The 25,578-nt window shown below is 42.7% G+C and overlaps 8 protein-coding genes across 11 annotated transcripts; 6 read left to right on the top strand and 2 right to left on the bottom strand.

Annotated features, from left to right (window-relative positions):
* Positions 1-817: 817 nt before the first annotated feature.
* Positions 818-13,043, bottom strand: RB195_009648 (uncharacterized protein; the record flags this gene model as incomplete). Of its 2 annotated transcripts, XM_064190291.1 has the most annotated exons (28): positions 818-993; positions 1,052-1,294; positions 1,391-1,570; positions 3,571-3,813; positions 3,883-4,062; positions 4,120-4,362; positions 4,424-4,603; positions 4,676-4,915; positions 5,234-5,413; positions 5,868-6,107; positions 6,175-6,351; positions 6,839-7,081; positions 7,504-7,686; positions 8,191-8,430; positions 8,484-8,657; positions 8,824-9,066; positions 9,344-9,526; positions 10,022-10,246; positions 10,353-10,529; positions 10,593-10,841; positions 10,894-11,085; positions 11,155-11,403; positions 11,462-11,641; positions 11,692-11,934; positions 11,992-12,061; positions 12,315-12,403; positions 12,521-12,582; positions 13,000-13,043. In XM_064190291.1, 28 exons carry the CDS (start codon positions 13,041-13,043, stop codon positions 818-820), a joined length of 5,328 nt encoding a protein of 1,775 aa, XP_064047874.1. The 2 variants fall into 2 exon arrangements, with proteins under 2 accessions (XP_064047874.1, XP_064047875.1); XM_064190292.1 differs by lacking the exons at positions 12,315-12,403; positions 13,000-13,043 and having other exon boundaries at positions 12,521-12,526.
* Positions 13,044-13,203: 160 nt separating this feature from the next.
* Positions 13,204-13,658, top strand: RB195_009649 (uncharacterized protein; the record flags this gene model as incomplete). Of its 2 annotated transcripts, none has more annotated exons than XM_064190293.1 (2): positions 13,204-13,253; positions 13,319-13,658. In XM_064190293.1, 2 exons carry the CDS (start codon positions 13,204-13,206, stop codon positions 13,656-13,658), a joined length of 390 nt encoding a protein of 129 aa, XP_064047876.1. The 2 variants fall into 2 exon arrangements, with proteins under 2 accessions (XP_064047876.1, XP_064047877.1); XM_064190294.1 differs by having other exon boundaries at positions 13,216-13,253.
* Positions 13,659-13,685: 27 nt separating this feature from the next.
* On the top strand, positions 13,686-14,731 carry RB195_009650 (uncharacterized protein; the record flags this gene model as incomplete). 2 transcript variants are annotated; one of them, XM_064190296.1, is made up of 3 exons in its annotated part: positions 13,686-13,933; positions 14,035-14,299; positions 14,441-14,731. In XM_064190296.1, the coding sequence occupies 3 exons, from the start codon at positions 13,686-13,688 to the stop codon at positions 14,729-14,731; spliced, it is 804 nt and encodes a 267-aa protein (XP_064047878.1). The 2 variants fall into 2 exon arrangements, with proteins under 2 accessions (XP_064047878.1, XP_064047879.1); XM_064190295.1 differs by lacking the exon at positions 14,441-14,731 and having other exon boundaries at positions 14,035-14,320.
* Positions 14,732-15,013: 282 nt separating this feature from the next.
* RB195_009651 (uncharacterized protein) lies at positions 15,014-15,466 on the top strand (the record flags this gene model as incomplete). Its single annotated transcript, XM_064190297.1, has 1 exon — positions 15,014-15,466. The coding sequence occupies one exon, from the start codon at positions 15,014-15,016 to the stop codon at positions 15,464-15,466; it is 453 nt and encodes a 150-aa protein (XP_064047880.1).
* A 36-nt stretch (positions 15,467-15,502) lies between these two features.
* Positions 15,503-16,177, top strand: RB195_009652 (uncharacterized protein; the record flags this gene model as incomplete). The annotated part of the gene is made up of 1 exon (XM_064190298.1): positions 15,503-16,177. One exon carries the CDS (start codon positions 15,503-15,505, stop codon positions 16,175-16,177), a length of 675 nt encoding a protein of 224 aa, XP_064047881.1.
* Positions 16,178-16,204: 27 nt separating this feature from the next.
* On the top strand, positions 16,205-16,723 carry RB195_009653 (uncharacterized protein; the record flags this gene model as incomplete). Its single annotated transcript, XM_064190299.1, has 1 exon — positions 16,205-16,723. The coding sequence occupies one exon, from the start codon at positions 16,205-16,207 to the stop codon at positions 16,721-16,723; it is 519 nt and encodes a 172-aa protein (XP_064047882.1).
* A 38-nt stretch (positions 16,724-16,761) lies between these two features.
* Positions 16,762-17,007, top strand: RB195_009654 (uncharacterized protein; the record flags this gene model as incomplete). Its single annotated transcript, XM_064190300.1, has 1 exon — positions 16,762-17,007. One exon carries the CDS (start codon positions 16,762-16,764, stop codon positions 17,005-17,007), a length of 246 nt encoding a protein of 81 aa, XP_064047883.1.
* Positions 17,008-23,878: 6,871 nt separating this feature from the next.
* RB195_009655 (uncharacterized protein) lies at positions 23,879-25,578 on the bottom strand (the record flags this gene model as incomplete). Its single annotated transcript, XM_064190301.1, has 6 exons — positions 23,879-24,010; positions 24,097-24,213; positions 24,269-24,427; positions 24,487-24,591; positions 25,267-25,354; positions 25,406-25,578. 6 exons carry the CDS (start codon positions 25,576-25,578, stop codon positions 23,879-23,881), a joined length of 774 nt encoding a protein of 257 aa, XP_064047884.1.

Below are 25,578 nucleotides of genomic sequence, written 5' to 3' on the forward strand. Positions count from 1 at the left end.
CTTCCGTAGCTAGCGTGCTCCAGTACAAATTCAAATTTTTGCCTAAGTAGATTTAGCTTAGATTGACTAAGTATTACACGGTATACTATGATTTTAGTCTCATTTCTATCGTTCTTTTATTCTCCTTTCTTCATTCATTCATTCGTTTCGTATTCCTAATTATAATATTCAAATACTGCTTTCTACTACTTATTTCATGTTTGGATAGCTCTAAAATCTGTACAGTCCCCTCGTGCTTTTCCTATTGAGAAACATCAAAGCAGGCTAATCTAAAGTGGATCGTCAGTTTGAGGCGAAACAATCCATACTTTTAACTTAAACCTTTAACTTCTTTTTATGGTATGTTTTAATAGTAAATTCCTCTATTTTGCTCTTGCTTCTTTTATTTAGTTTTACTTATATAACATTATATTTTTATATTCATCATTTTTCATTGTGTATTTATATCTTCTCGTCGATAATTATATTCGAATCTGAACACTTCTCTGGAAGAACAAAGAAGTAAAAATCAAAACAAAACAATACAGGAAGACTACTACCAGAGATCGACAGTTAAGAATTTCTTTCACAATGACATACTATCAGGATTAAATAATGAAGACTACTACCAGAGGTCGACAGTTAAGAATTTCTTTCACAATGACACGCTATCAGGATTAAATAGTGAAGACTGCTACCAGAGGTCGAAAAGACATTTTTATTCTTTTTTTTATGCTCAAGAATTGTCTACAGAGGGTCTTCTTCATGTTTTTATTTCCTGAAAAATACAAAAGAAACACCGTAGGAGGATGATAGCATGAGAGTATTGGAAATTACATCACGGTTGCCTTCTGATAATGCATTCTGGACAGAGCCTCTTGAGCTCCATGATTGATCTCTCTGAGAGGTTTGGGTTTCCCCGCACTTCCAACGTTCCTACACGATAAAGCAGCGTCTTCGATATCGAAACGTCAGTGAGAAGAGGATTTCCAACGATCCTGATCGCTGGCACACCTGAAAGACTTCATTTTCCTGTCAAACATAAGAGATGTGATGAAGGTGGAAAACCAACCAGGTTTGCAGGATTTGAGTTCTCTGAGGTAAGGACACTTGAAAGATTTGAACGAAGACGATCGTATCACTATACAAATCTCCATGTAAACTGCCTTTGAGCAGACTGCGTTCATCTCAGCCTCTGATACGGTGTCGCTTGACATCACCAGCATGTATCCTTCAGCAGGCTTTACTATTGTCTTTCCTGCACATGCAGCAACCATCTCCGTATCTGTGTACGTCCTTTTGTTGAGTCCGCAACCTGAATCCGCAATCTTAGGCGTACGGACATCGTAAGATATATTTCAGTTAATTTCACTGATAAAATCAGGGCAACTGGTCGTCGATCAACGATTACCTAGATTGGCCGTGATTTTACAATGTTTACACATTCTCTGAAGACGCTTGATATGAGCGAGCGCCATATGTGGCACTTCACTGATCTCGAATATAGGTTCACCAGCGGGGTATTTGAGGTCTTCGCGAACGTCGAGAGTTTCGAATTGAATATTGCCGACAATCTTGATAGCCGGTCGACCTGAAATAACACTCGCTGGTGTTTGACAGAGGTATTGTGGAAAGGAATCGGCAGAAATATTGTTATTATTATTATTGATACTCGATATATTTATCATATAATACTGATTCTTTCATACTAGGAGCTGAAGAGTGCCTAATTGTAGCGCTAATTTTGCGAATGAAAGCAAGTGCGGAGTTGACCTCATCTAACTTCCAGCAATAAGACTCATACAAGGTGTGTTCAAAAGTCTACGCAAGAAGAAACCGTTGAATCAATATTTTCAAAGTCAGTAAATGACTCTAATGTTTGATTGTGCACTACTTTTTGAGCAGAACCAAGATTGTTATTGATCTTTATTCTGGCTAATGTTTCGGCGTCGTCGACTTCTTCAGAGCCTGGAAAAATCAAAGACACCTGTAATCTACTCTCTCAAACGCCTCGTCATCCCACAAGATATGACTTAGCAAACAGATTATTCAAAGGCAACGTCAGAAAAGAAGACCACCATAGCGCTCACCTTGATAGCCACAAAATCGTGATGTTAGCGGACCACCAGTTTTCAGAGTTGCGCCGCTAGTAGTAACTATTAACGATGTTCCCACCTCTGATCCCGTAGGTCAAAACCCACAAGGTCTTGATATAGCGCCAGTTCGTTGGTCACAGCGATACATTCTTCTTTACGATTCATGATTGGACTTTTGGCCGGGATATAAAACGCTTCCAATGTTTTTCGCGCCAGAACATCTGGTTTCGCATTGATCTTGAAAGAGGTGTTGTGATGACACTTTCTGCGATGAGCACCTAAAGGGGATGATGTTTTTGATTTTACGAGTTTGTCTAGGTGCTCCTTTACGCGGGTACATTGTGGTTTTCCTGTTTCGCCAATGTACTCAGCCCCACATAACTGACAGGTGATCAGATATGTAACTCCCGTAATCACCCTGTCTCCGATTTGGACAAAAGATGCAGTCAGGTGTCTCACAAAGTCTGTCATAGGCACGATTGCGGACTAGCTGTTGCTTCAAGTTCGCAGGTGGTATCTTCATTAGTCTGAGTGAGTCTTGCAGACCCGCCTATCGTAAGCCATCCGGAAAAAAAGGAAGGCAGAAGGGATCTTTGTTGTTTGTTCTCCATGTGGCACCGCCGCTCAGTTGCATGGCTCCGATTTGAATGAAAAACCTTTGCTGGGCACCCATTGGACTGAGCAATGTGATTAGCCATGTTTACGGAGGCTATGCGCATTTGACCATCAAATGAAACCGTTGCAGCTGTCTCCAACACATTTACAATGACTGACTTTTTGGTTCTCCGGGGGTGCGCCGATTGGTAGTGAATCAAAATGTTTTTACAACTTGATTTTCGATACCATTTTGTTTTCCAATTTCCCCTATACAAATGAACTTGGACATTGAGAAACGGCAGCCAATTGTCTTTAAGTTTTTCCCTCCTAAACTTTATGTACCGGGATTGTTTATTTGAGAGATCGAAGCAAGTGTCCATTTCAGCTTGTGTTCGACATATAATGCAACAATCATCTATGTACAATACAGGTTTGCATTCCAGTAGGGATTTTTCCACTTTAGACATGAAAGCAACGGCTAACGTAGGAGCAATTCTTTATCCCATGGCCAAGCCTCTAATTTGCCTATAGTATTGCCCAGACCAGCGAAATAAGGAACATCTCAGACATTCGCTTAGCAGCATCATTATTTGCTGCATCGCAAACCCATACATGTTAAAGAGTCCCCTGATGTTGCTTGCAGAGCGGCATTTGCTGTTGATGCTGCTGTTGCTTGCAGAGCATCTAATGTTATTTAGAACCAAATAGTTAAATGGATCCTTTTGAAGTCTTTTAAACCACTTTCTTTGCACAAATATCTGATTGAAATATATGTGGAACGACAGCTGAACTTTCTGAAGTTTTGTACTTATGCTCACATATAAAGCAAAATGACAAAGAGCTTCCACAACTTTCACTATCTTCCACTTTTTACACTAAACTTACAAACTTAGCTTACCTTTTTGGCATGGAACAAGTTCTCTCAAAAATGGACATCGTAGGCGCTTGAACTGTGAATTGGTGATTTCTATGCAAATTTCCATGTAAATAGCCTTCGAACACAAAGCGTTAAATTCCTCTTCTGTTGTTTCTTTGGACTTAAGAACCAGCATATATCCTTCTGCTGGTCTGATTATAGTTTTTCCTGCACATGCTGCTACTAGTTCCTTCTCAGTGTAGTGTCTCCTTTCCAAGTCGCACGCTGAAATCTTTCAGAATCTGGATAAATATTTATAATGATTTGAATAACTATAATTATTCTATGACAAACCGAGATTTGCGGTTATGTGGCACAGTGGGCATATTAGTAAGAGTTCTTTAACTTTCTCTAAGGGTAGATGGGGATTTTCTTCAATTTCAAAGATGATAGTTCCTTTCGGGAAGGCTAAGGTGTTTGGGATTTCAAGGACAGAGAATTGGAAGTTTCGCACGATTTTGATTGCTGGCTCTCCTGAAATGAATGAAGCTAATGGAAGTATTGAAAACTAGTGTTAGCAACGAGAGCAACCTGGTCGACAAGGTTTCAGTTCTTTCAAGTATGGACAACGTAAGCTCTTGAAGTTTGAGTCAATTATTGTAATACAAATTTGCATATGAGTTGCCTTTGAACAGAGAGCATTCATCTCAGCTTCTGTCACAAACTGCGAGGAAAGCGTCAAGAAAAACCCTTCTGCAGGTTTGATTATTTTCTTTCCAGCGCAAGTCCTTACTAGTTCCTTGTCAGTGTATTCACGTGGTTGCAGGACACATTCTGAAAAGGAACTACTAAACCTCAAAACGTACTCAGCTAAGAATGCCAACAAAAACTGCACCTCCTTCAGATCCAAACTTGCAATGTGGACACAATTTCCTATATTTTTCCAAAATATCATCTGGAAGAAGAGGGTTTCCATAAATTTCTAAGATAATTGCACCACGGGGGAAGGTAACGCTCGGCGGAATCTCGAGCACTTGGAAGCGAGGATTGTTTATAATTGTGATGGCAGCGCGCCCTGGAAATGGTGAATATTTGACAGATTTATGGTGCAATAAAAGACAACTATTGTTGGATCTGTGAATCTGACCTGGTTGACATGACCTTAACTCTCGCAGCTTAGGACATCGGAAACTGCTGTATTGGGATGCTGAGATGACAATGCAGGCTTCCAGGTAAATCGCTTCCGCACACATTGCATTCATTTCCATTTCGGTCAGATCGTTTGATGTGAACTCGAGTATGTAGCCCGGTAAAGGTCGAACTACATGGTGTTGTTGGCAGGCAGCAGCAAACTGTTTTGCCGTGAATGGACGCGCAAGATCACAATCTAAACGGAGTAGACTATTCTGGAATAAGTGTACTTTCTAACAAAATGCCATGCTTGGGAATTTCCCAAGAGTTCTTTATCTGCTGATGCAAAAGGTGAGAGAAATTAGCGGAAAACGAATGCTTAGACATTTCTCCTTTTGTGTGATTTTGTAAAGCTATATTCGTAATCAGCAATATCGAGGTCTGTTTCACAGTGGCAATTTCCCCTCAGCCGAATCGGTCAGTAACACAATTTGATGTGAATCATCGAAAAATACGCGTCGTGGGGATGGTTAACCACAGGTATACACTATAAGAAACATTTTTAGGAACCAACCATAATCATATGTGATGCGACATTGTGGACAGATTGATTTGAGGATTCTGATGGTATCTGTCGGAAGACGCGGATTTCCAGCAATTTCAAATATGTGCGCACCAGCAGGGAAACGTACGGTGCGAGGTATTTCAAAGATGGAGAAATACAGATTGCCGACGATAGTAATCGCGGGTTTCCCTAAAACATGTAGATGTTATCAGTAAACTTCTTTCTTTGTTAGCAAAAGTATTGCTTCTGGTGATCGCGTTACTGACGCACCCTTGCTGGCATAAGTGGAACTGCAGGAATTCCAGATAAAAAATTGCGTATTATCGTCAATCATGTTCTGCTTACACATAAGACACATTAGTTATAGAGAAGATGTTAGTAATTGCTGATTCATCGGAATTTAAGAGCTTCAAAATTTATGCTGACATTTGAAAGTTCAGTTTTCTATGGTTTCAGTAGATAAGGCTGCATTTTGATATATTCTTTTCTTGCTTATTTCAACAAGTACGTATGATTATTTCAACAACTGTAGATAAATAAATGCAATTCCCACACGTTCGAAAATTGTTTCCAAGGAGTACCAGTCATGAACAATGTTCCAGGGCAGCAGAAAAAAGTTCCTAATTTCCACCAAAGTACATACCTGGCTGGCAAGATTTGACCTCTTTGAGGTCGGGACATCGCAGGCTCCTGTAGTTAGAGACGGAGATTTCAATGCACACTTCCATATAGACTGCTTTTGAGCAAAAAGCGTTGAATTCTTCTTCTGATACTTCATTTGACCTTATCCAAATGGTAACACCTTCGGGTTTGATGTACGGTTTTCCTGCGCAAGCTCTGACGAAATCAGTTGCGGTAAAACCTCCAATTCCTAGGCCACAAGCTAAATGTTCTTTCTCTCAATGTTGCCTTTTGAAAAAAAGAGGATTTTAAAGCGATGAGGAACTCACATGGAACATATACTTCTACTATGCATCGACTGCACCAACTGATAATCAATTCGATCACAGTCTTCGGCAAACGAGGGTTGTTCCGGATAGTGCCACTATCAACACATCTTTCTCGGCATGAGGGGAATTCTAGGGATTCCAGGTAGTAGTTGTTTATTAATATCAACGCAGCTCTCCCTGAAAGATATCGTTGCACTTATTCGAGATAATCATAGTATGGATAGGTTTTGCTGAGATATTAATGATGATTTCGAAAACATCTTCGGAATTGGTAGCATTCTTCTCTGTGTGCTCATCCCCAGAATAAAGTGGTAAAACACTCTTCTTCTCAATTTTCAAGATTTAACAGCATTCTTTTACAGTGCTCACGTTTTCACTAACGCACAGGGGAAATATCGGGTATTACTGATGAAAGGTTTATGTTTGTGCCGGAGCCGTTCTGCATGCAGACGAATAAATGTTGTTAACTTTCTAAGGAGTTCTTCGTTTCAATTGTTTATACGACGTTGGTAATTCGATGCTCTCCAAAAAAAACTTGAAAAACCCAAGAAAAGACTGCAGTAGGAATTCACGTCAGTTAAAACTGCTCCCATTAAAAATAATTGGAATTGCGTTCACAATACGTGTTGATGGAATTGACAACAAAACTGAAAGCTAATCTAACCAGGCGCACAAGCTTTCCATTGCTTCAGCTTTGGGAAAACGAGCCTCCTGATGCTGCTTCCTTTGATCGTAACACAGATTTGCATTTCGACGACATTCGCAAACAGTCCGTTGATCTGTCCTTCTGTCTGCCGGGAAAGATCGACTTCTAATACCACCCCTTCTGCTCCATCGATGAACGGTTGTCCGCTGCATCGCTGGACGAACGCGTCGACATTGGTGATCGGCCCCAACCCACTGCATTCTGAAGCACACAATACGTCAATCAGTATATAATAGCAGCATGCGAGTATTAAATCTTAGAAACTCCACCGTGTCACAAGAAAGCTGCAAAAATGTCGACGCCAAATTGAAAACATCAAGTTAAAATGTAGTTTAATAAAGCATAAATAAATAATCAAGCTCAATTCTAAACGATACTACTACTTGTTTTACTCATTCTAATAAGGGTAGAATAGAGGCTTTTCTACTCCTTGTAGAGAATATTAAGATGCTAGCAGAAAATTTAATACTGTTCTCTTTTTCCTTTTCGCTTGCTATTACTCTTAAAAGTAGCGTCATTTATAGATCCTGGTTTTTTCATAAAAGCATTAGCAAAAAAATGTTAGTCTCATTTCTTTCTCACTACCCATTTTTAGAAGTGCTCTAGCAAACTGGTGAACTCACTTGAGAAGTAGAACTCGATCTCACAAGCTGGACAAATCCTCTTCAGCTTCTCGATATTTTCTTGCGGTAGTACCTTATTTTTCTTTACAAAAAGGATCTTTTCGTTCCGAGGATACAGGACAGCTGCCGGGATGTCGACCACAACCAAGCGTGGATTATCAACGATGGTAAAAACTTGCTTTCCTGAAAAAAAAATACATACTTTACTTAGCACAAAGTGTCTATTTATAGACAGTAAGTGGGTAAAAGGATAAAAAAGGATAAATTCACCGGCGTATCAATCCTCTTAGGATGCGCCAACGCGTTTTACTGGAATTCGTAACCGTTGAGGTTTTGGAACGGCTGTTGGCCTATACAATGACTTGCATGGGCCAGCCGATGCATCCCAGACAAGTCTGGTACCAATTTATCGACCCCGGAGGGATAGAAGGCTTGGTGAGCGCTAAGGCGGATTCGAACCCTCGTCCGTGTGGCTACAAGGAACCTTTAGCCGACTGCGCCACACCCGCCCAATGACAGAGTATAGAAAATAAAATAAAGGGAGGAAAAGGTAATAGAAATAACTTTAAATTGATAATAGTTATAGTTCAAAAGGCTAAAGGCGAAAAAAAGTGAAGAATTTTGGTGATAGGTGGTATTCACGCCAAGGAGCAAAAAAGATCATATCTTGATAACCGAAGAATGCACCTGGCTCGCAAGGTCTGACTTCTCTGAGGTGCGGACATCGAATGCTCCTATAGTAAGACTCGGATATTTCGATACACACTTCCATGTAGACGGCTTTGGAACAGAATGCGTTGAATAGTGCTTCTGACACTTCGCTGGACCTTATATAAACAGGACCACCTTCGGGCTTAATGAAATCTCTTCCAGCACAAGCCCTAACAAAGTCAATTGCGCTAAATCCTCCAACGCCAAGGCCGCATGCTAAATACAATTGTTTCACTCTGAGTATCAGATATTATTGGCTAAAAACTCACATGGAACATACTCCTCTACTATGCATTGACTGCACCAGCTGGTAATCAATACGATCACCGTCCTTGGCAAACGAGGGTTGTTCCGGATGATGGCACTATCAACACATCCTTTGCATGAGGGGAATTCTAGGGATTCCAGGTAGTAGTTGTTTATTAATGTCAACGCAGCTCTCCCTGAAATATCGTTGCACTTGTTCGAGATAATCATAGTATAAATGTGTTTTGCTGAATTCTTCCTTCTAATTATCACCATCTAAGAGCAAATTGTTCACAGTCTTAACGATTTCAACACTGCTTAGCACATGTTGTGAAATTTAATGAAATCAAGAACTTTTCTAACCAGGTGCGCATGACCTCCATCTCTTCAGTTTTGGGAAGCGCAGCCTCGTGATACTAGAGCCCTTGATAGTAATGCAGATCTGCATCTCTTCGACATTCGCAAATAATCCGTTTAGCTGCTCCTCGGTGGTGTGAGAAAGGTCCACCTCTAGGACCACGCCAGGCGCTCCATCGATAAACGGTTGTCCACTGCACTGCATGAGGAACGCGTTAACATCGGTGATTGGTCCCATGCCGCTGCATTCTGTAATACAAAAATCCAATCTCTTCTGGCTAGTTTGCTGTGCTTCCAGTAGAGGAGCAAGAACAAATGAACGAATATTGCGCTGCGTTTCAGGCGAAAGAAACCGAAGAGTACGGGGCAGTTCAGTCGAAACGAAAGATTTGTTTCTAGTCAAGTTTTTCATTGTCGCTGTGTATAGAAACAAAGCATTTTATAGGATAGAATGATTCTCTCACCTAAACAGTGCAGCCATTTACAGTTTATATGGAATAGAGTTCAAACATGACGGCTGACTTACTTGAGAAGAAACCTTCGATCTCACAAACCGGACAGATCTGCTTCAATTTCTCAATGGTTGGTTGCTTCAGTTTCTGGTTCTTTTTGACAATCAAGATCTTCTCTCCTTTTGGATAGAGTACGTTGAGCGGGATAGTAACTTCAGTTAGAAGCGGGTTTCCAACAATTGTGAGCACTTGCTTTCCTGGAACAAAGCTCAGTACGAAATTTCTAGAAAAGAAAGATGCCAGTTGCCGAAGATGCCAAAGATGCTCTATCGGTTTTTGGAGTGTTTATTATATATTTCAGGATTGTCTCCTACAAATTTGCGTTTAGTGTCATGCTTATTTGAATGGTGTGGGACTGCTACAAGTGCATTGCTTTCTGGGCTCCCTTAATCTGGAGCACTACATTTCCTTCATCCGAATCTGCTTGATATCCCTACAAGTTAGCAACAAATTAGTAAACACGAAAAATTACTACGGTCTTGAACCCACTCAGTAACAATCGTGAACAAGAAACATGTTAAGTAAACTTGAACCCACTCAGTAACAATCGTGAACAAGAAACATGTTAAGTAAAAGAAGATTTAGAATAGGGAAGGATTTTCTTCTAATTTTTGGTCGTATTAAATAGAACGGTCATATTTGTAAACGGCAGCAGAGCGATTCAGAGTGCTCTTTCGGAATGCTCGGCTCACCTTGCACGCATGGTTTCATGTACATCAACTTTGGACAGTTGATTTGTCTGTAGTTGGTGTTGACGATTTTGAAGCACATTTGTAGAAATATTGCTTCGGAACAGAGCTGCTGGAGTTGATATTCGGTTACACTAATCTCATCATGGAATACGATGTGTCTTTTTCCAGGACAGAATTGTAGCAATTCGTAGACCGTTTTGTATCCACCACTCGTCATTGAGCATCCTGAAAAATACTAATTATTTTTGAGAAACAAATATGTCTGTACCTCCGCATAAAGTTTTTGAGTGGAGTAGTCACTGCGTTTTTTTTGCTTTTGATAACCACTTACTAGTATCTGTTTCTATCGAACACCCTCTGCAACGGTCGAAGATAACGAGGATTTCTCTTGGCAGTCTGGGGTTGTTGCTGATGTGGAATATGTAATCGTAAACGTTAAAGTCAAAGTCAGGAGGTAACTCAATCACTTCCAGGTACATGTTTCCTTCGATTTCAAACGCCGGCCTGCCTAAAACTTTGAAATCCGTCGTTATTACTGGCAATCCGGACATCTGCTACGCGAAGGTCTCACCTGGTAGGCATGACTCCGCTTTCTTGAGACGAGGCATTCGCAATCTCCTGATCTGCGAACCTTTGAGAATGATACACATTTTTATGTGGGTGGCGTCCATGAATAACTCATCAATGAGCTCTTGAGTTAATGTGGAAATGTCCAGGATTAGTACGTGACCCTCTTTAGGTGTCATTACCCTTTTTCCTCCGCACTTGTCTACGAATTCAGTGGCATTTTCAGTGCTTGCCGAATACAAGTTGTCACACTCTGAAAGTGCACCTTTTGACTGTTCGATTATTTGGATAATTTCATAATTTACCTTTGTACTGCTCAAGTTTGCAGAAACGACAGTTACTTTTTAATGATAAGAGAACTTCATTCGGTAGAACAAAGTTGTTCTTGAGTTCTACATTGTTCAACGGATTCAGACGACCAAATCCTTCTGAATCATAGGCTGGCAGATTAATCGCAGTCAAATAGTAATTGTGGACGATCCTTAGCGATGGATCTCCTGAAAGTATAGCCATTGTTGTGTGTGATCGCAGATGCCCGGTTTCTACGCTAAGAACCAAATACTTACCGTAGCCACACGGAATGAGTCGAACGAGGTTTGGGAAGGTTATCTCTTTCCACTGCATATCCTGGAAGTCGAGACACATTTCCACATGGGTGGCTTTATAAAATAGAGAATTGAACTGGTGCTGTGTCATCTTGTTGGCACGTAGGAAAAAGCGAGCACCCGGCTTCTGCTTGATTATAGACTCTCCAGCACATCTGTTAACAAGGTCACCGTACGAGTCAGGCTTAACTACGTCCAATGCGCTACATTCTGAAAACAACGAGGTGGCTTTTATATTTCGATCAACATGCACATACGAAGATCGTACTCGTCCAGCTGAAAATATCGCAGTAATCGCAAAGGTGTCGCAGATTATCCATGCTCTCTCGACCAAGCACTGGATTGCCGTCAACCGTCACAACTGTAGGTCCGTTGATTGTGCGATCAAACTTGTGAGCTTTGTTTATTTGGAACGTCCTCAGCAGCTTATTGTTACGAATGGAGAGACCTGAATCCTGTGGTCATGGTCCAAATGAGGCTTCGTAGCTTTGGAATTACCTCCGTTCAGTTCCTCAAGTTTCGGCAACTTCAGCTGCTCGAAGTTGGTGTTCTCAATCAGGATTTTGAACGAAGCCTTGACGACGTTCTCGAATAAGCTGTTGAAGTCGTCTTGTGTCAGTTTGCTCGCGAAGAATTTGTTGGACACTCCATTTTCGAAGCCAAGCACTGCTTTGCCAGCGCAGTCTTCGACAAAAGTCGCGTAATCGGAAGAAGTCCGGAGTTCGTGGTAATTAGCGCATTCTTAATTGCAGTTCTTACAAAATGAGTTGTGATGAGAGGAATGAGCATGACACATACCCTCGTCTGATAAGGCAGCAGCTCTATTGTACAGCTGAACACATAGAAGGGTGACCACCCAATATGGTACCTGTAACTTCGTTTCTTCTTCTTCGGAAACAAAATTCTAAGCTGAGAAGCATAAGACTGGGTCAACGATTGGTTAAAACCTTCGAAACTTTTCTGGTTTGCTTGACCATTTCTAATCGGTCATTTCCGGAATAGAAAATTGGATTGCTGAGAATCGTTTTTACTCGTTTTTTAATGGTTCCTAACAATATCACACGAAAAGCTGAAATCTTCCCGGTCCGTTCTAGTTTCTGAGGAATAGCTTTGGGACCCACTTCGTCTTTAGGTTTATTTTGTTCAAACACCGAAAAATCGGGGGTGAAGTAATTCACTTTGTGCTCTGGTCTAAGAACAAAAATGTTGCCTGTACTGAAGCTAACACTTATAAAAAAGAAAGTGAAGCAGTGCTGGTGGAATTCAACAGTCAGTAAGTTGCCATCCAACTCTGCAAAGTGGTGAGAAGTGGGAAGTTTTATCTCACCTGCATTTTGGGAAGATTGCGGGCGTTTCTCCCAGTGAGCAGGTCCGCCGATGAAAGCCTCCCTTAAATTGGACAGTTCAAATGAAATGGTGTAGTTGAGTCGACAAGAAGGAAGCAAAAAGCTGTGCGTTCTCCTTCTTTTGGGATTGCCTTATAAATCATATTTTTGGTTGCCGTGATTTAAACCATCAATTTTTTTATTTTAAGTGCCGTAAAACTTAAATTTTACGAGAAATTTTTATTGTTAGAGCGGGAGACACGTATTAACGACATTTTTCGTTTTTGCAGAAGCGAGAATTTGATATTTTTTTCTGCAGAGTTAGCTCCGGTGTAGCCAGTGCTGCATGTTTCTCGCCTTTTTGTGGATTACTGGGCAGTTCTGGGCGCGTTCACGCTCATAGATGTGAATTGCACACTTTCGCCTATTTAATTGAGGAAGTTTATTGGTACACCTGTTTCCAAATAGTATTTGCACCAACCTTTCCTCAACCCATATATTTCTTATCTTAAAATAATATTTCATAGCCACAAAAATAGCAGCAGAAGTTGCAAAGGTATGAACTTTTTTTCTTTTTGTTGGAGCCGTAGAGATGTTAACTATGTTAGTCATGTAGTTGTATATCTTGTGTTATTGCCATTGTATGTTATTTCCATGTGTTGAGAGGTTCTTATTAACCAACTCAATGTACGTAGCAATGTTTGGCACAGTTGCCCGATTTTGGTCTAGTTTTGGGTAAGTGCCTGGTCCAATAAACCATCTTCACAGCTCGAGCAAAGACACAACAAGTGGCGATCGAGGATTCAGAAGAAAGAAGACCGAGCAGCAGCCCGATCGAGGATTCAGAAGAAAGAAGACCGAGCAGCAGCCCGATCGAGGATTCAGAAGAAAGAAGACCGAGCAGCAGCCCGATCGAGGATTCAGAAGAAAGAAGACCGAGCAGAAGCAGCGCAAACGAGTCCATCGCGACGCCCCAAGATGCCGCGAGGAGCCGAAGGTAAGGCTTCGGAGCCACAACTCGAGAACTTTCTTGCAGCAATGGTTGAACAAATGCGGATTCAACATGAAGAAATGAAAACGCTGCTCACCGCCTTGGCACCCACGCAGAGAACCACCGTCCAGGACGTCAGCAAGGATTAATACGACCAGCTGAGTAAGGATGTGCAAATGTTCGTGTCCGACGAAGAGGTGGGTCACACTTTCGCCTATTGGTACAAGAGGTACGGACCGGTCATCAAGGATTCGGTCTTGCTGGATAGCAAGAAGCGCGATTTGATCCTCACGCTGGACGAGGATGCATATCGCAAATATGCTGATGACATACTACCGAAACAACCGCACGAGATCGATTTTGAGACGACGGTCGCAAATCTGGAGAAGCTTTTCACGTCAAAGAAGGCGCTGATTCGACAACGGTACGAGCGTCTCAGGATAAACTGCCTGACGGCCAGTTATGTATGGCAGATGGATCACCGATGAAGATTGATGGAAGATTCTCCACAGACTTCTTTGTCAGAGACGGGACAACAGGGAAGAACATCCTAGGTAATGGAACTTGTAACGTCACCGAAGGCACGAATCTGCTAGGACTGGAGTGGTGTATTCAACTTCCAGCGTACAAGGAGTTGAAAGACAAATACCACTGCCGAATGGTGACTAAAGAAGAAGCAAACCGAGAGGAAATCATCGCAGACTTGAAGAAGCAATACGCAGAAGTGTTCAAGTGCGGACTTGGCAGATGCGTCAAGACTAAGGCGAAGTTGTTGTTGAAGGACAACGCAGTACCTGTTTTCAAAAAGTAGCGACCAGTGCCCTATGCCTCCTTGCCGGATTTGGATGCTGAAATTGATCGGCTGGTGGCCCAACAAGTGATATCCCCAGTAGAGCATTCAGAGTGGGCCACACCTATCGTTGTAGTCAAGAAGAAAAATGAGCAAATCCGCTTGTGCGGAGACTTCTCGACAGGACTGAACAATGCGCTGCAGTTGCACCAGCACCCGTTGCCCACCGCGGAGGACGTGCTTACGAAGTTGAATGGAGGACAACTTTTCACGCAAATCGACTTCGCAGAAGCATATCTGCAGGTGGAAGTTGAAGAAGAATCGAAGGAAATGCTGACGATTAATACGCCCAGAGGACTGTACCGCTACAATCGTCTACCCTTCGGCGTGAAGTCAGCACCTGGCGTATTCCAGCAGATCATGGATCAATGATATGTGGACTGGAAGGCGTTGCTGCCTATCTGGATGACGTGATAGTCACAGGCCGCACACAACAGGAACATCGCCATAACTTGGAAGCGCTATTCGGAAGGATCCTTGAATACGGCTTCCTCGTCCGATTGGGGAAGTGTAACTTTTTAATGCCTCAGATCCGTTATCTCGGATGCATCATAGGTAAGGACGGACGCCATCCTGACCCAGTGAAGATTGAGGTCATCCGCCAGCTGCCATCCGCCACCGAAGAACGTGGCAGAGGTTCGCTCGTTCCTTGGTATGATCAACTACTATGGATCGTTTGTCGCGGAGATGCGCCAGTTACGCGCACCGCTGGATGCTTTGTTGAAGAAGAACGTTCCGTTCAAATGGAATGAGGAATGTGAAGCAGCCTTCAATCGCGCCAAGGAAGTGCTTGCTTCAGACCTGCTCCTGACGCATTTTGATGCTAGTCTGGATATAATTGTAGCGGCCGATGCATCAGACCATGGAATTGGAGCTGTGGTTCTGCACAGGATGCCGGATGGGACCGAGAAGGCAATATGGCATGCAAGCCGAATTCTCACCGCTGCAGAAAGGAACTACGGTCAGATCGAGAAAGAGGGACTCGCCTTGATATTCGCTGTTCGGAAGTTCCACGGTTACATATATGTCGATTCAAGCTCCTCACGGATCATAAGCCGTTGCTACACATTTTCGGACCAAAGAAAATGGTGCCCGTATACACGATAAATCGACTGCAACGTTGGAAGTTGGTACTTCTCGGATATGACTTTGAAATCGAATATCAGAAGACGACAGAGTTTGGACAAGCTGACGTCTTGTCCAAACAATATATTCAGCCTGATCCCTCCAAGACCGGCTCAGACTGAATATATTGTGATAGCCAAAATTGAACAGGATATTCTTGGTGTTCAGAGTGCTGCTGTGAAAGCACTGCCCGTGACCAGGAAAACTATTGAAGAAGAGTCAAGGAAGGATGAAAGGGTATCGCAGGTCATATGGATGCTGCAGACAGGAACATGGCCAAGCAAGCCTAAAGAACAAGTCAACAGCTGGAAGGCTCTGAGCCACGAATTGTCAGTTCAGAACGGATGCCTGTATTTTGGCCACAGAATCGTCGTGCCAGCCTCACTTCAAGAAGCAGTTTTGAAGCAACTGCATGAAGGACATCCAGGAATGGCAAGAATGAAGATGCTTGCCCGAGGATATGTGTACTGGACGAACATCAACAGGGACATCGAAGAAGCTGTACGCCACTGCCGTAACAATCAAGAAGCTGCGAAGATGCCAAAGAAGACAGTCCTCAATTCTTGGACCACTAAGAAGAAACCGTGGGACAGAATTCATATCGACTATGCGGGACCACTGAATGGTAGGATGTACCTTGTGGTAGTGGATGCGTATTCGAAGTGGCCAGAAGTCTTTGAGATGTCGACGTAAACCACTGCAACGTTGAGAGAACTCAGAATGCTGTTCGCGCGATTCGGAAATCCCAGGGTGATCGTGTCAGACAACGGTACGCAGTTTACAGCGAAGGAGTTCCAGGAATTCTGCGACATGCAAGGAATTGAGCACGTTCGCTCGCCGCCGTTCCATCCACAGTCAAACGGTCAAGTAGAACGCTTTGCGGATACCTTGAAAAGAACCCTTCAGAAGATTAAGGAGGGAGGGACGTCGGAGAAACTTGCGGAATTTTTGCAGTGCTATAGAAGAACACCATGTGCATCAACGCCAGGACATCTTTCTCCAGCGGAGGTATTCCTAGGGCGCCAGTTGAGGACGTCATTGACGCTGCTGAAGGAATCAGCTAAAGAAGAACGAACGCGCAATGTGCAAATTGAAGAACAGTTCAATCGTCATCATGGAGCACAGAAGAGATCGTACCACCACGAAGAACTCGTGTGGGTGCGTGACTACCGCTCGGGACATGAGAAATGGATCCCTGCTCGTGTGAAGAATCGCTATGGACGAGCCGTGTACGACTAACGGAAGAGGATGATTTGTGGAAAAGACAGGCTAGCCAGATGCGTGGAGAAAAACATCGGAGAGTTAGCTGCGAGAGGACTGAAGCTTCCAAGATGCCGTTCAACCAGGAAGACGGACGGTACCATCGTAATGCAAGGACGATCGCCGACATCAACGACAATGTCAAGGATCGAACACCAATTATCGTGCCGCCGACAACGACTAGACCAGCTCGACAACGCCGACCGCCTCGTCGATTGCAACCTGATCCGAAGATGAAGACGTACGCGATGCATTCATCTTAGAGGGGAGGTGTTGGAGCCGTAGAGATGTTAACTATGTTAGTCATGTAGTTGTATATCTTGTGTTATTGCCATTGTATGTTATTTCCATGTGTTGAGAGGTTCTTATTAACCAGCTCAATGTACGTAGCAATGTTGGCAGAGTTGCCGATTTTTGTTTAGTTTTGGGGGAGTCCCCGGTCCGATGAACCATCTTCACAACTCGTGCAAGAACACAACACCTTTTGCCAGTTGCAGGACTGCATCATCTTCAACTGTGTGAATCCGTGAATGTGGATCCAGTTCTTTTTGCATTTAAATCGTCAATCTTCCGAACAAACACAGTTGACACTTTTCCTGATTCCTTCGGCTTAAAATACCTTCATTTGTGTGAAGTTGCCAGATAGTGTGTCCAAGACTGTTTTCTGGTACGAGGAGCACTGCTCAAGCGATGCCACTAGAATTCGACTAATCTCTCGTTAAAGAATAAGATAGGACAAGAGTGCACCTTGCAGTACTGTCTCTTAGCAGTATAACAGTCAGGAGCAACTACACCATTCAATCCATAATTTTTTCACCTTCTCATGTCATGCTCTTAAAACGACACTCAACACCCTGCTACTTTACTTTGATTGAAAGTGTTTTTAATTCAGTAGATAATTTTCGTCTTCCATTTATGATCCACAGTGAAGCAATAGCAGTAACCATGCACGTGCACGTATCGGTTTAGAGGAGTCTTTAAAAGGAGAATTTCGCTTAATCATTCTTTGATTTATGATCTGGTGTTGGTTGGTTATGGTTTTACAGTGCTTGGTGTATTGAATCCTTTCTGTTATAGCGCACAATAAAGCATGATCATGCGTCCCTGATCATTCTTCCATTTTCTTCTCTCAGATCATTCTTGTCTAACAAGGTTAATGTAGACTAGCCACTGGGTACTTCAAAAATCTATTACTGAAACTACTTTCTACGGTGCTCACTCAGTGACAGTAATGAAAAAATTAAAATATTTATAAAATCATTGTTCAAGTGTTTTACAGACGCTTCTTGCAGCCACTTATCAGTCAGTCTCCCTTCACTTGGACACCCTTTCGGTTTCTGATACCACCGCAGGTGAGTTTCCGCCAATTACTTTGACTTAAAATTTCCTTCCTTTCGTCAGCAGTAGCGTACAAATGCCTCGTTAGTACGGTATCGAATAATTTCGAGTATAGAAAGAATGAATGAAAAGGTTCGATTTTCAAGGGAGGCTCGAAAAGTAGTAGTGCGTAAGAAAGGGTATTCATGAAGTAGTGTATATGTGTTGTCTCAATAGAAGTGATGAGAATATATGAGTAACAGACAAAAATGAGTTTCAATTTGAAGCAGTCCTGCTCATTACGCTTCAAAATTGAAACTGCAATGTTAAATAGTTTGATTTTAACGCAATATGAAACAGCTAAGATGTTTGCTATAGATTTGTTTGTTTGTCAAAAAAAAAACTTCCGAAATGAAGAAAGCTGCAATTATCAACTAATCAGATTTTTGAACAATGCACTCATGTGCAATGCTTTGCAACACAGCATATTTGAAACGCTGTTTTTCTCACCATCAACTTGGATCAGACAATCAGCTCCGCTGCAAATCGCTTGTTAGTTTTGTGACGTGTTACTAATACTACTATCGTTTTAGTCTTACTCAATACTAAATACGTTTGTTCTACCACACTTTTTCTATCTTTGCTGTATTTTTCACAGGATTAACACAAGAGAGGGAAGAAACAGACTTCTTTGTGAGACAAACGTCCGTTGACTGAAGAAATGGATCTCAATTGATACATATCTCAATCGATACAATGGAACCATGAAAGACCCCATATAAGATTGAAAAGTTACCCACTTTGAGTCTTAAGTAAAAGAGATGAGGTAGAGTCAGGTCGAAAGGAAGTGATGCTTAGTGCAGTTACAGAAGCGGTCGAACTCGAAGCGGTGAGGCGGAGCTAGCGGTTGCGACCAAAGTGGCACCATCGCTCTTTTGGAATTACAAAGTATGAAAACAACTACGTCTACGTGCAGCGTAAGGACTACTGTCACCAGCTCGAATCCAATGAAAATGGATGCGTTAGGAGCAGCTGAAGGTCAAGCTGATCTGAACGGTCGAGTGACTTGCAACTAAGCTGCTTTCCAAAATGTCATAAGCCGTTTCGAGGTTATCCACGACGACCAGCCTGCAGTCTAGAGATGGGGAAGTATTGGTGATATGGTATAAGCAGCTGTGAATGCACCAACAGGCAAAAAGAACGGGGGAGCCAAAGAAAGTTTAAAGACAACGTATCACAAAATTTACGATGTTGGGACCTCTATGGGCAGATGTACACTTCGTAATCTACATTACAAGTGTACAACTGCCCACAGAGGTTCCAACAGTGAATGGATCTATGAGAGTTTCCCTGCTCAATTTGCATTAATCGGCCTGAGCGTGTCCTACGGTGTACGTAAGGGATGTTTCCGCCCCAACGTACGTCGTAGGACACGCTCATCTTCTCTCAGCAGCCTGTTCATTGCTTTTTTTCTCAAATAATCTCTCAAATAAGGGACCTCATTGATTTTCGACGACTCGCTAGTGGATGCGGCACGTGCACTATCGTGCTGCGTTTTCACATGTCTCGTGGGAACTGACGCTCTTTTTCAGGCCGTTTTGCAGGACAATTAAGGGGAATTGAAGAGCGGCTACGCTTATGCTGGTAATTAACACACCGAACTCCATATTTGCCCCCAGAGACTCCAACTTCGTCAATTTCGTGATAGGCTGGCTTTAAATAATCAGTCGCAAGAGTTTCCCACTAAGAATCGCCAACAATATTAGGCCGGGTCTGGCCAAGTAGAAAGAACTTGTAGTTGCAGCTACTCCTTCAGATGACATTCTGTAAAGTGGGTTAGGCGTTGAAAGACATAGGCACTGCTGGTCAACCTGCAACGGGCGGCTGCTCAAATTATCTCACTAGTCTTTCGACACGTCGACAGCGGGTGAGTCTCCTTCAGTTTACTGAAGTTTGGCTAATGGAATGTCGGGCAATGCAATCAGCATTTGCTACAGTGCAGTACGCTGGGTATTTACCCTATTTGGAGAGTTTCTTAAAGCACGAGATAACTGCGGCTTTGACTAACTGATAACAAGAACATGCTTAGTCTTCGAGAATTAGAAGTGAATTATCGTTCCCCAGCAAGTTCGGTCAACAGTAGGCGCGATATTCTTGCGAGCTGCTCAAAAAGCCCTGACCCGTCCTTGTACAAAGCTCACTGCTTGGAGTAGGAAAGGGTGACTCTGGAGGATGCAACATTTCTTTCAATCAGCGAGCCAATGCGGTATCCTCAAAGTGGAGCATGCACTGTAGCCAATTCTTGTAGAAAATAGTGCGCCGGAACTCCCGAAGCCCTATCTTTCGAGCCTTTTTTGCGGCAACTAGGAAGAAATGGACGGAATCACCATCCTCCCCCCTCCCCCCCTTCCTTTAGCCCGTCTCCATAATCTACTATCCCGTATACAAATACCCCACCTGAAATCCGTACCACCTCAGATTCGTGTTTGGTCCTTTTTCAGGTGGCATGGTCCGCGATCAGAAAATTGTGTTTCCGCTCTTTTTACTACGTATCATGATTGTGTTATTTAGAGGTATTTTTGGGCGAAATGCAACTGATGAAAGGCAACTATCTAATTGTCTGCCTTTGTTTCAACTCATATTACAAAGATGTCCGTCCACAATGAAATTCATCAGTTGCAGAATTGGGGGTTCGATTTGTGGGGTGATGCCTTTAAGGGTGCAGTGATTCTGTGATGGTCTTCTTTCTATTCGCATAAATAACCGATGGGATTCCATTCCAGGTTTATGTTCGGTCCTTGTTTCGTCTCTGCTCAGGTTTCTGACTCCTATCCACTTAGGGCTCTCTTTCGGGCTGTAGTCTGAATTCTAAGAAAACATTTGATCAGTATAGTGCTTGTATTGGTCTTCAGAACAGTCAATCTTTCTTAGTGATCGACAACGATGAGAGAAACCGGGTAGAACCGCTAGATGCCAGTACGGCTCCTCTCTCTGGCACTGCCAGGCTCCGGAAATTGCGGATTAACATAGATAACACCGTACTCCAACTGCACTAGCATTCACTCTATTATATATATTATATATCATGATCATGATCATGATATATAATAACGGGCTTATTCTGTCACGTGTGTGTGTGTGTGTGTGTGCGTGTGTGCGTGTGTGTGTGTGTGTGTGTGTGTGTGTGTGTGTGTGTGTGTGTGTGTGTGTGTGTGTGTGTGTGTGTGTGTGTGTGTGTGTGTGTGTGTGTGTGTGTGTGTGTGTGTGTGTGTGTGTGTGTGTGTGTGTGTGTGTGTGTGTGTGTGTGTGTGTGTGTGTGTGTGTGTGTGTGTGTGTGTGTGTGTGTGTGTGTGTGTGTGTGTGTGTGTGTGTGTGTGTGTGTGTGTGTGTGTGTGTGTGTGTGTGTGTGTGTGTGTGTGTTTCTGTGACGAAATTCAAAAACGGGTCCACCGGCGCTAGAAAGCTATAAAATGAGGTGTGACGGGTCCACTGGCGCCAGACATCTATAGAAGGGGGTGCGACGGGTCCACTGGCGTCAGGTTGGTCCACCGGCGCCAGATACCTATAGAAGGGAGTGCGACTGGTCCAACGGCGTCAGATTGGTGCGCCGACGCCAGATTGCTATAATATCGGGTGCGACGGATCCACCGGCGTCGGTAAACCCGGTCATTGGTGCGCAATAACTTAGCGTGAATGACGCAAAAGATAAATGGTTGGAGTCGTTTCATAGCCTTGACCACTGGGCGCTTTGCTCTTCGCCTTTATGACTCCTCCGCGTGCCTATTTTCTTCTTTGTTCGCCTCAAGCTTGTAGCACGCCGTTCTCAGAAGGTGCAAACACGGATGCAAACAGATGCTTAAATAGTAGCAAGATGTTTATGTGATCTGAGGTGGAACGTTATCTTTATCAGTAGGATGATGTCTTTCACGTCATTTTCTGTTAAAACATCATTCTGTGAAGACTATTGGGAGAAATTAGGAGATATACCCATACTTCGAGTAATGCTTTCAAATTGTATCTATATTGTTCTGGCATCGAAGGAGTGTTTGTAGCTGATGGTCGAATATTCTCCAAATGTAGAATTGACGCGTTTAGAAGGAAAACTCCGTAATCTTTCCCCTTAGTTAATAATATAAAGAAGAGAAGGAAAGCGTTGTTAAAAAAAACGCAAATCTAATTTTACAGAAAACACCACTACTATTAACTTTCATTGATCAGTCAAGGGGAACGAAGCTAAAACCACCGAAAGTCTGAAGTCCGGCTTTAGCCGGACATTCAGACTGGTATATATATATATATATATATATATATTCACTCTGGGGCGAGTGTGGTGTAGCGGTTAGAGGTTCCGCTTCCTGCACGATCGATCGGACGTTCGAATCCGCCCTAGTGCTCACCAAGCCTTTCATCCCTAAGGGGTCGATAAATTGGTACCAGACTTGTCTGGGAGGATAAAAGCACTGACTTGACACATCGGCTAGCCACCGCAAGTCATTGTATAGGCCAGATACACGTTCGTAAACCTCAAACGATTCTGAATTGAAGTGAACGTGGGGCGCATCCCAAGCGGATTGATTAACGCCAGAAACTTTATCCTTTATCCTTTATATATTCACTCTACTCTATATTCTAGCATCTCGTGTTGCCTTCCAGTTAACTGATGAGAACCACTTTGCACAGCATATGGTCGAGAAACACGGCTCCAAGATCAGCTTCATTTAACGCGATATTCAATTTTACGTCATCATTCCATGTTCTTAAAAAATAAAGGAATTGCATCTTCGTTGTTGTAATACTCGTAAAACAAGAGCAGTGCTCATATGTGAAATTAAATCCTTTATGAAGGCACTCTATATGAGCCATTCTAGCGTTTTTTTAAATAAAATTTCCCTCTTCTTAGGTGGCATGGTCCGCGATCAGAAAATTGTGTTGTCGCTCTTTCTACTAGGTATCATGATTCTGTTATTTAGAGGTATTTTTGGGGCGAAATGCAACTGATGAAAGGCAACTATCTAATTGTCTGCCTTTGTTTCAACTCATATTACAAAGATGCCCGTCCACAATGAAATTCGTCAGTTGCAGAATTGGGTTGCGATTATCCTTATGTTATTTTTTCATTTATTAATAAAAGAAAAATTGGTTGCGCATTGTGTTACAAACTTTTTCTTGGTGCTATCATTAATTGCTTTGGATTCCTTAACTAGAAAAGAAGAAATTTGATGATCTCAGTCTTATCGTCAATGTACGCTGAGCTTTTTTAAAACTCGCTCGGCGCTCCTTGTCATTCACGATATCACGAACGTGATACTACTTAATTAGCTGAATAGTTGCTTTTGGTGTCTTATAGCAATGTCTGTCTGTCGATGACTCATAATGTAAGTTGAGTTAACGCAGTCTGGCGGCCGGGTTTGTAGTTCTTAGGCTCGCAGCTGCAAAAAGTGATTCATTTGGACAAAGATGTTTGCAGGCCAATCGAGTGTTTCTTTGTGTTAGCATGTGCAGGACATCATAACAGTCTACTCCGCCCTCAATGCACCGTATAAATAGCCGTAGAAAGTTCATTGTGCTATTTTTCTTGCTCTTCATGTTGTTTATCATTTTGCTTGCTCTTCTTCGCTTTCATGTATTACTTGCCTTTGTTTTTGTTAATGTTATATGGTATAATTACCAAAGTTTGAGGGAGTTCCGAATAAAGTTGCTAAGTTATATCCCGCGTGGCACATAAAACGAGACTGTCAACTACCGAAACCCAATACAAGTCAAATCAGTACACACGAAACAAGCAAATGGATATGAAGTGAGTTTTCTTTGAAAAGCTCAAGCTAATTCTACTGTAATTCGGAAGTCCTTTGGACGATGCATAAACCCATACGGTGCTGTTTCGCTCATGTCGATGGGAGCACGTGAATCTTCCGTGAAATTGTATCGAGAAATCATATTTCCGACAATCTACAATAGAGGAAGTTGCTTGTATCGCTGTAGAGAAAGTGTTGTTATAGAGAGGGAAAAGTGTTCTTATAAAGGAAGAAACTTGCTAAGTATAACTCTGCCTTTGCCAGTGATTCCCCGAGGCACGCACGCTTCCCAAGACCGAAGGGGATCACCTGCTGTTCAAGCTGTTTTCCACCTTCCTCATATCGCAAAGGATTAAACTGGAAATTAGTACGCATTCTAAACGGCTCTTACAACACCCAAATATAGACCCACCCTGCTTGGATCGGTGAATGATTTTTCATCGCTCATGATAAGACACAACTCTGCTGCAATTGCTGTGCCTTTCGGAACACAGTGACCTCCCACTAATATATCGTATTCGGATTTTCGCCATGCGTTCAAGTTTAAGATTGATGCTAATCGCTGTGTCTCCTGGAGTAAGTTTTCAAAGACAAAGGAAACTTGAAGGCTAGAAAAATATTTAGGCGAACCAATATAGCCCAATTAAGATAAGGTGTGTTCCTTTTGTCTGCCAAGGAGAGACTACGAGTACCACTGGTGATTGTCCTCACCTCACGTCGAATCTTTTTGATAACCTAGAAAATATAGATTGGCTTTACATAATTAATACATACAAAAATACCACTTAATTTACTAGTACAAAATTAATTTGCATTATATCCCTCCAAATTCACTACGGTAAAATAGCTAATCCTTCAACAGCAGACGAAATAGACGCAGACTCTCGTCTTTTTCATTTTTTAAGATTCGCTAGTTTTGCTATGAATAAAGGAAACCGCGAGCGGATGTAGTGCAGCGGTGAGAAGTTCCGCTTCCTGCACGATCGATCGATCAGAGGTTCGAATCCGCAGTAGTGCTCACCAATCCTTTCATCCTCCGGGGTCGATAAATTGCTACCAGATTTGTCTTCTTCTTCCCCGCGTTTGTCCCGCGTTGTTGCAGGATCTGCCTTTCTGCTTCTTTTCTTCCACTTGGTTCTATCAATTGCATCAGCCGTACACAAACGCGCTTCTCTCATATTCAGCTTCACACGGTCCAACCAGCAAAACTTTGGCCTCCCACGCGGCCTCACTCCTGAAACGTCGAGCTTCAGAGCGGTTTTGTCAACAGAATCTTCCTCTCGCGGCAAGACGTGGCCAAACCAACTCAGTCGCACCTCCTTCATCTTCTCAGTTATCGGGACGATGCCGAAGATGGAGCGTACAGTGTCGTTGGATTCTTTCTGTTTTAGCGTTACACCTATCGTCCACCTCAACATCCGCATCTCCATAGCGTGCAGCACTCTTTCCAAGGCTTTCGTCGTCAGCCAGCACTAGCATCCGTAAAGGGCAACAGGACCTGTAGATCTTCGACTTCAGTCAAACAGGGACTTTCTTGTCGCACAGTAACCCTGTTGCCATTTTCCATTTCATCCATGCCGCATTAACACGTGCTCGACCTTCTTGATCAATGTCGCCTGTGGAAGTCACTTTGTATCCAAGGTACTTGAAACAGTTCACCTTGTTTAATTCGGTGCCGTCGACACAAATTGAACCATCCTCTATCCTTGGTCCGCACTCCAT

Source organism: Necator americanus, chromosome III, assembly GCF_031761385.1.
Source record: "Necator americanus strain Aroian chromosome III, whole genome shotgun sequence".
NCBI classification, from domain to species: domain Eukaryota; kingdom Metazoa; phylum Nematoda; class Chromadorea; order Rhabditida; family Ancylostomatidae; genus Necator; species Necator americanus.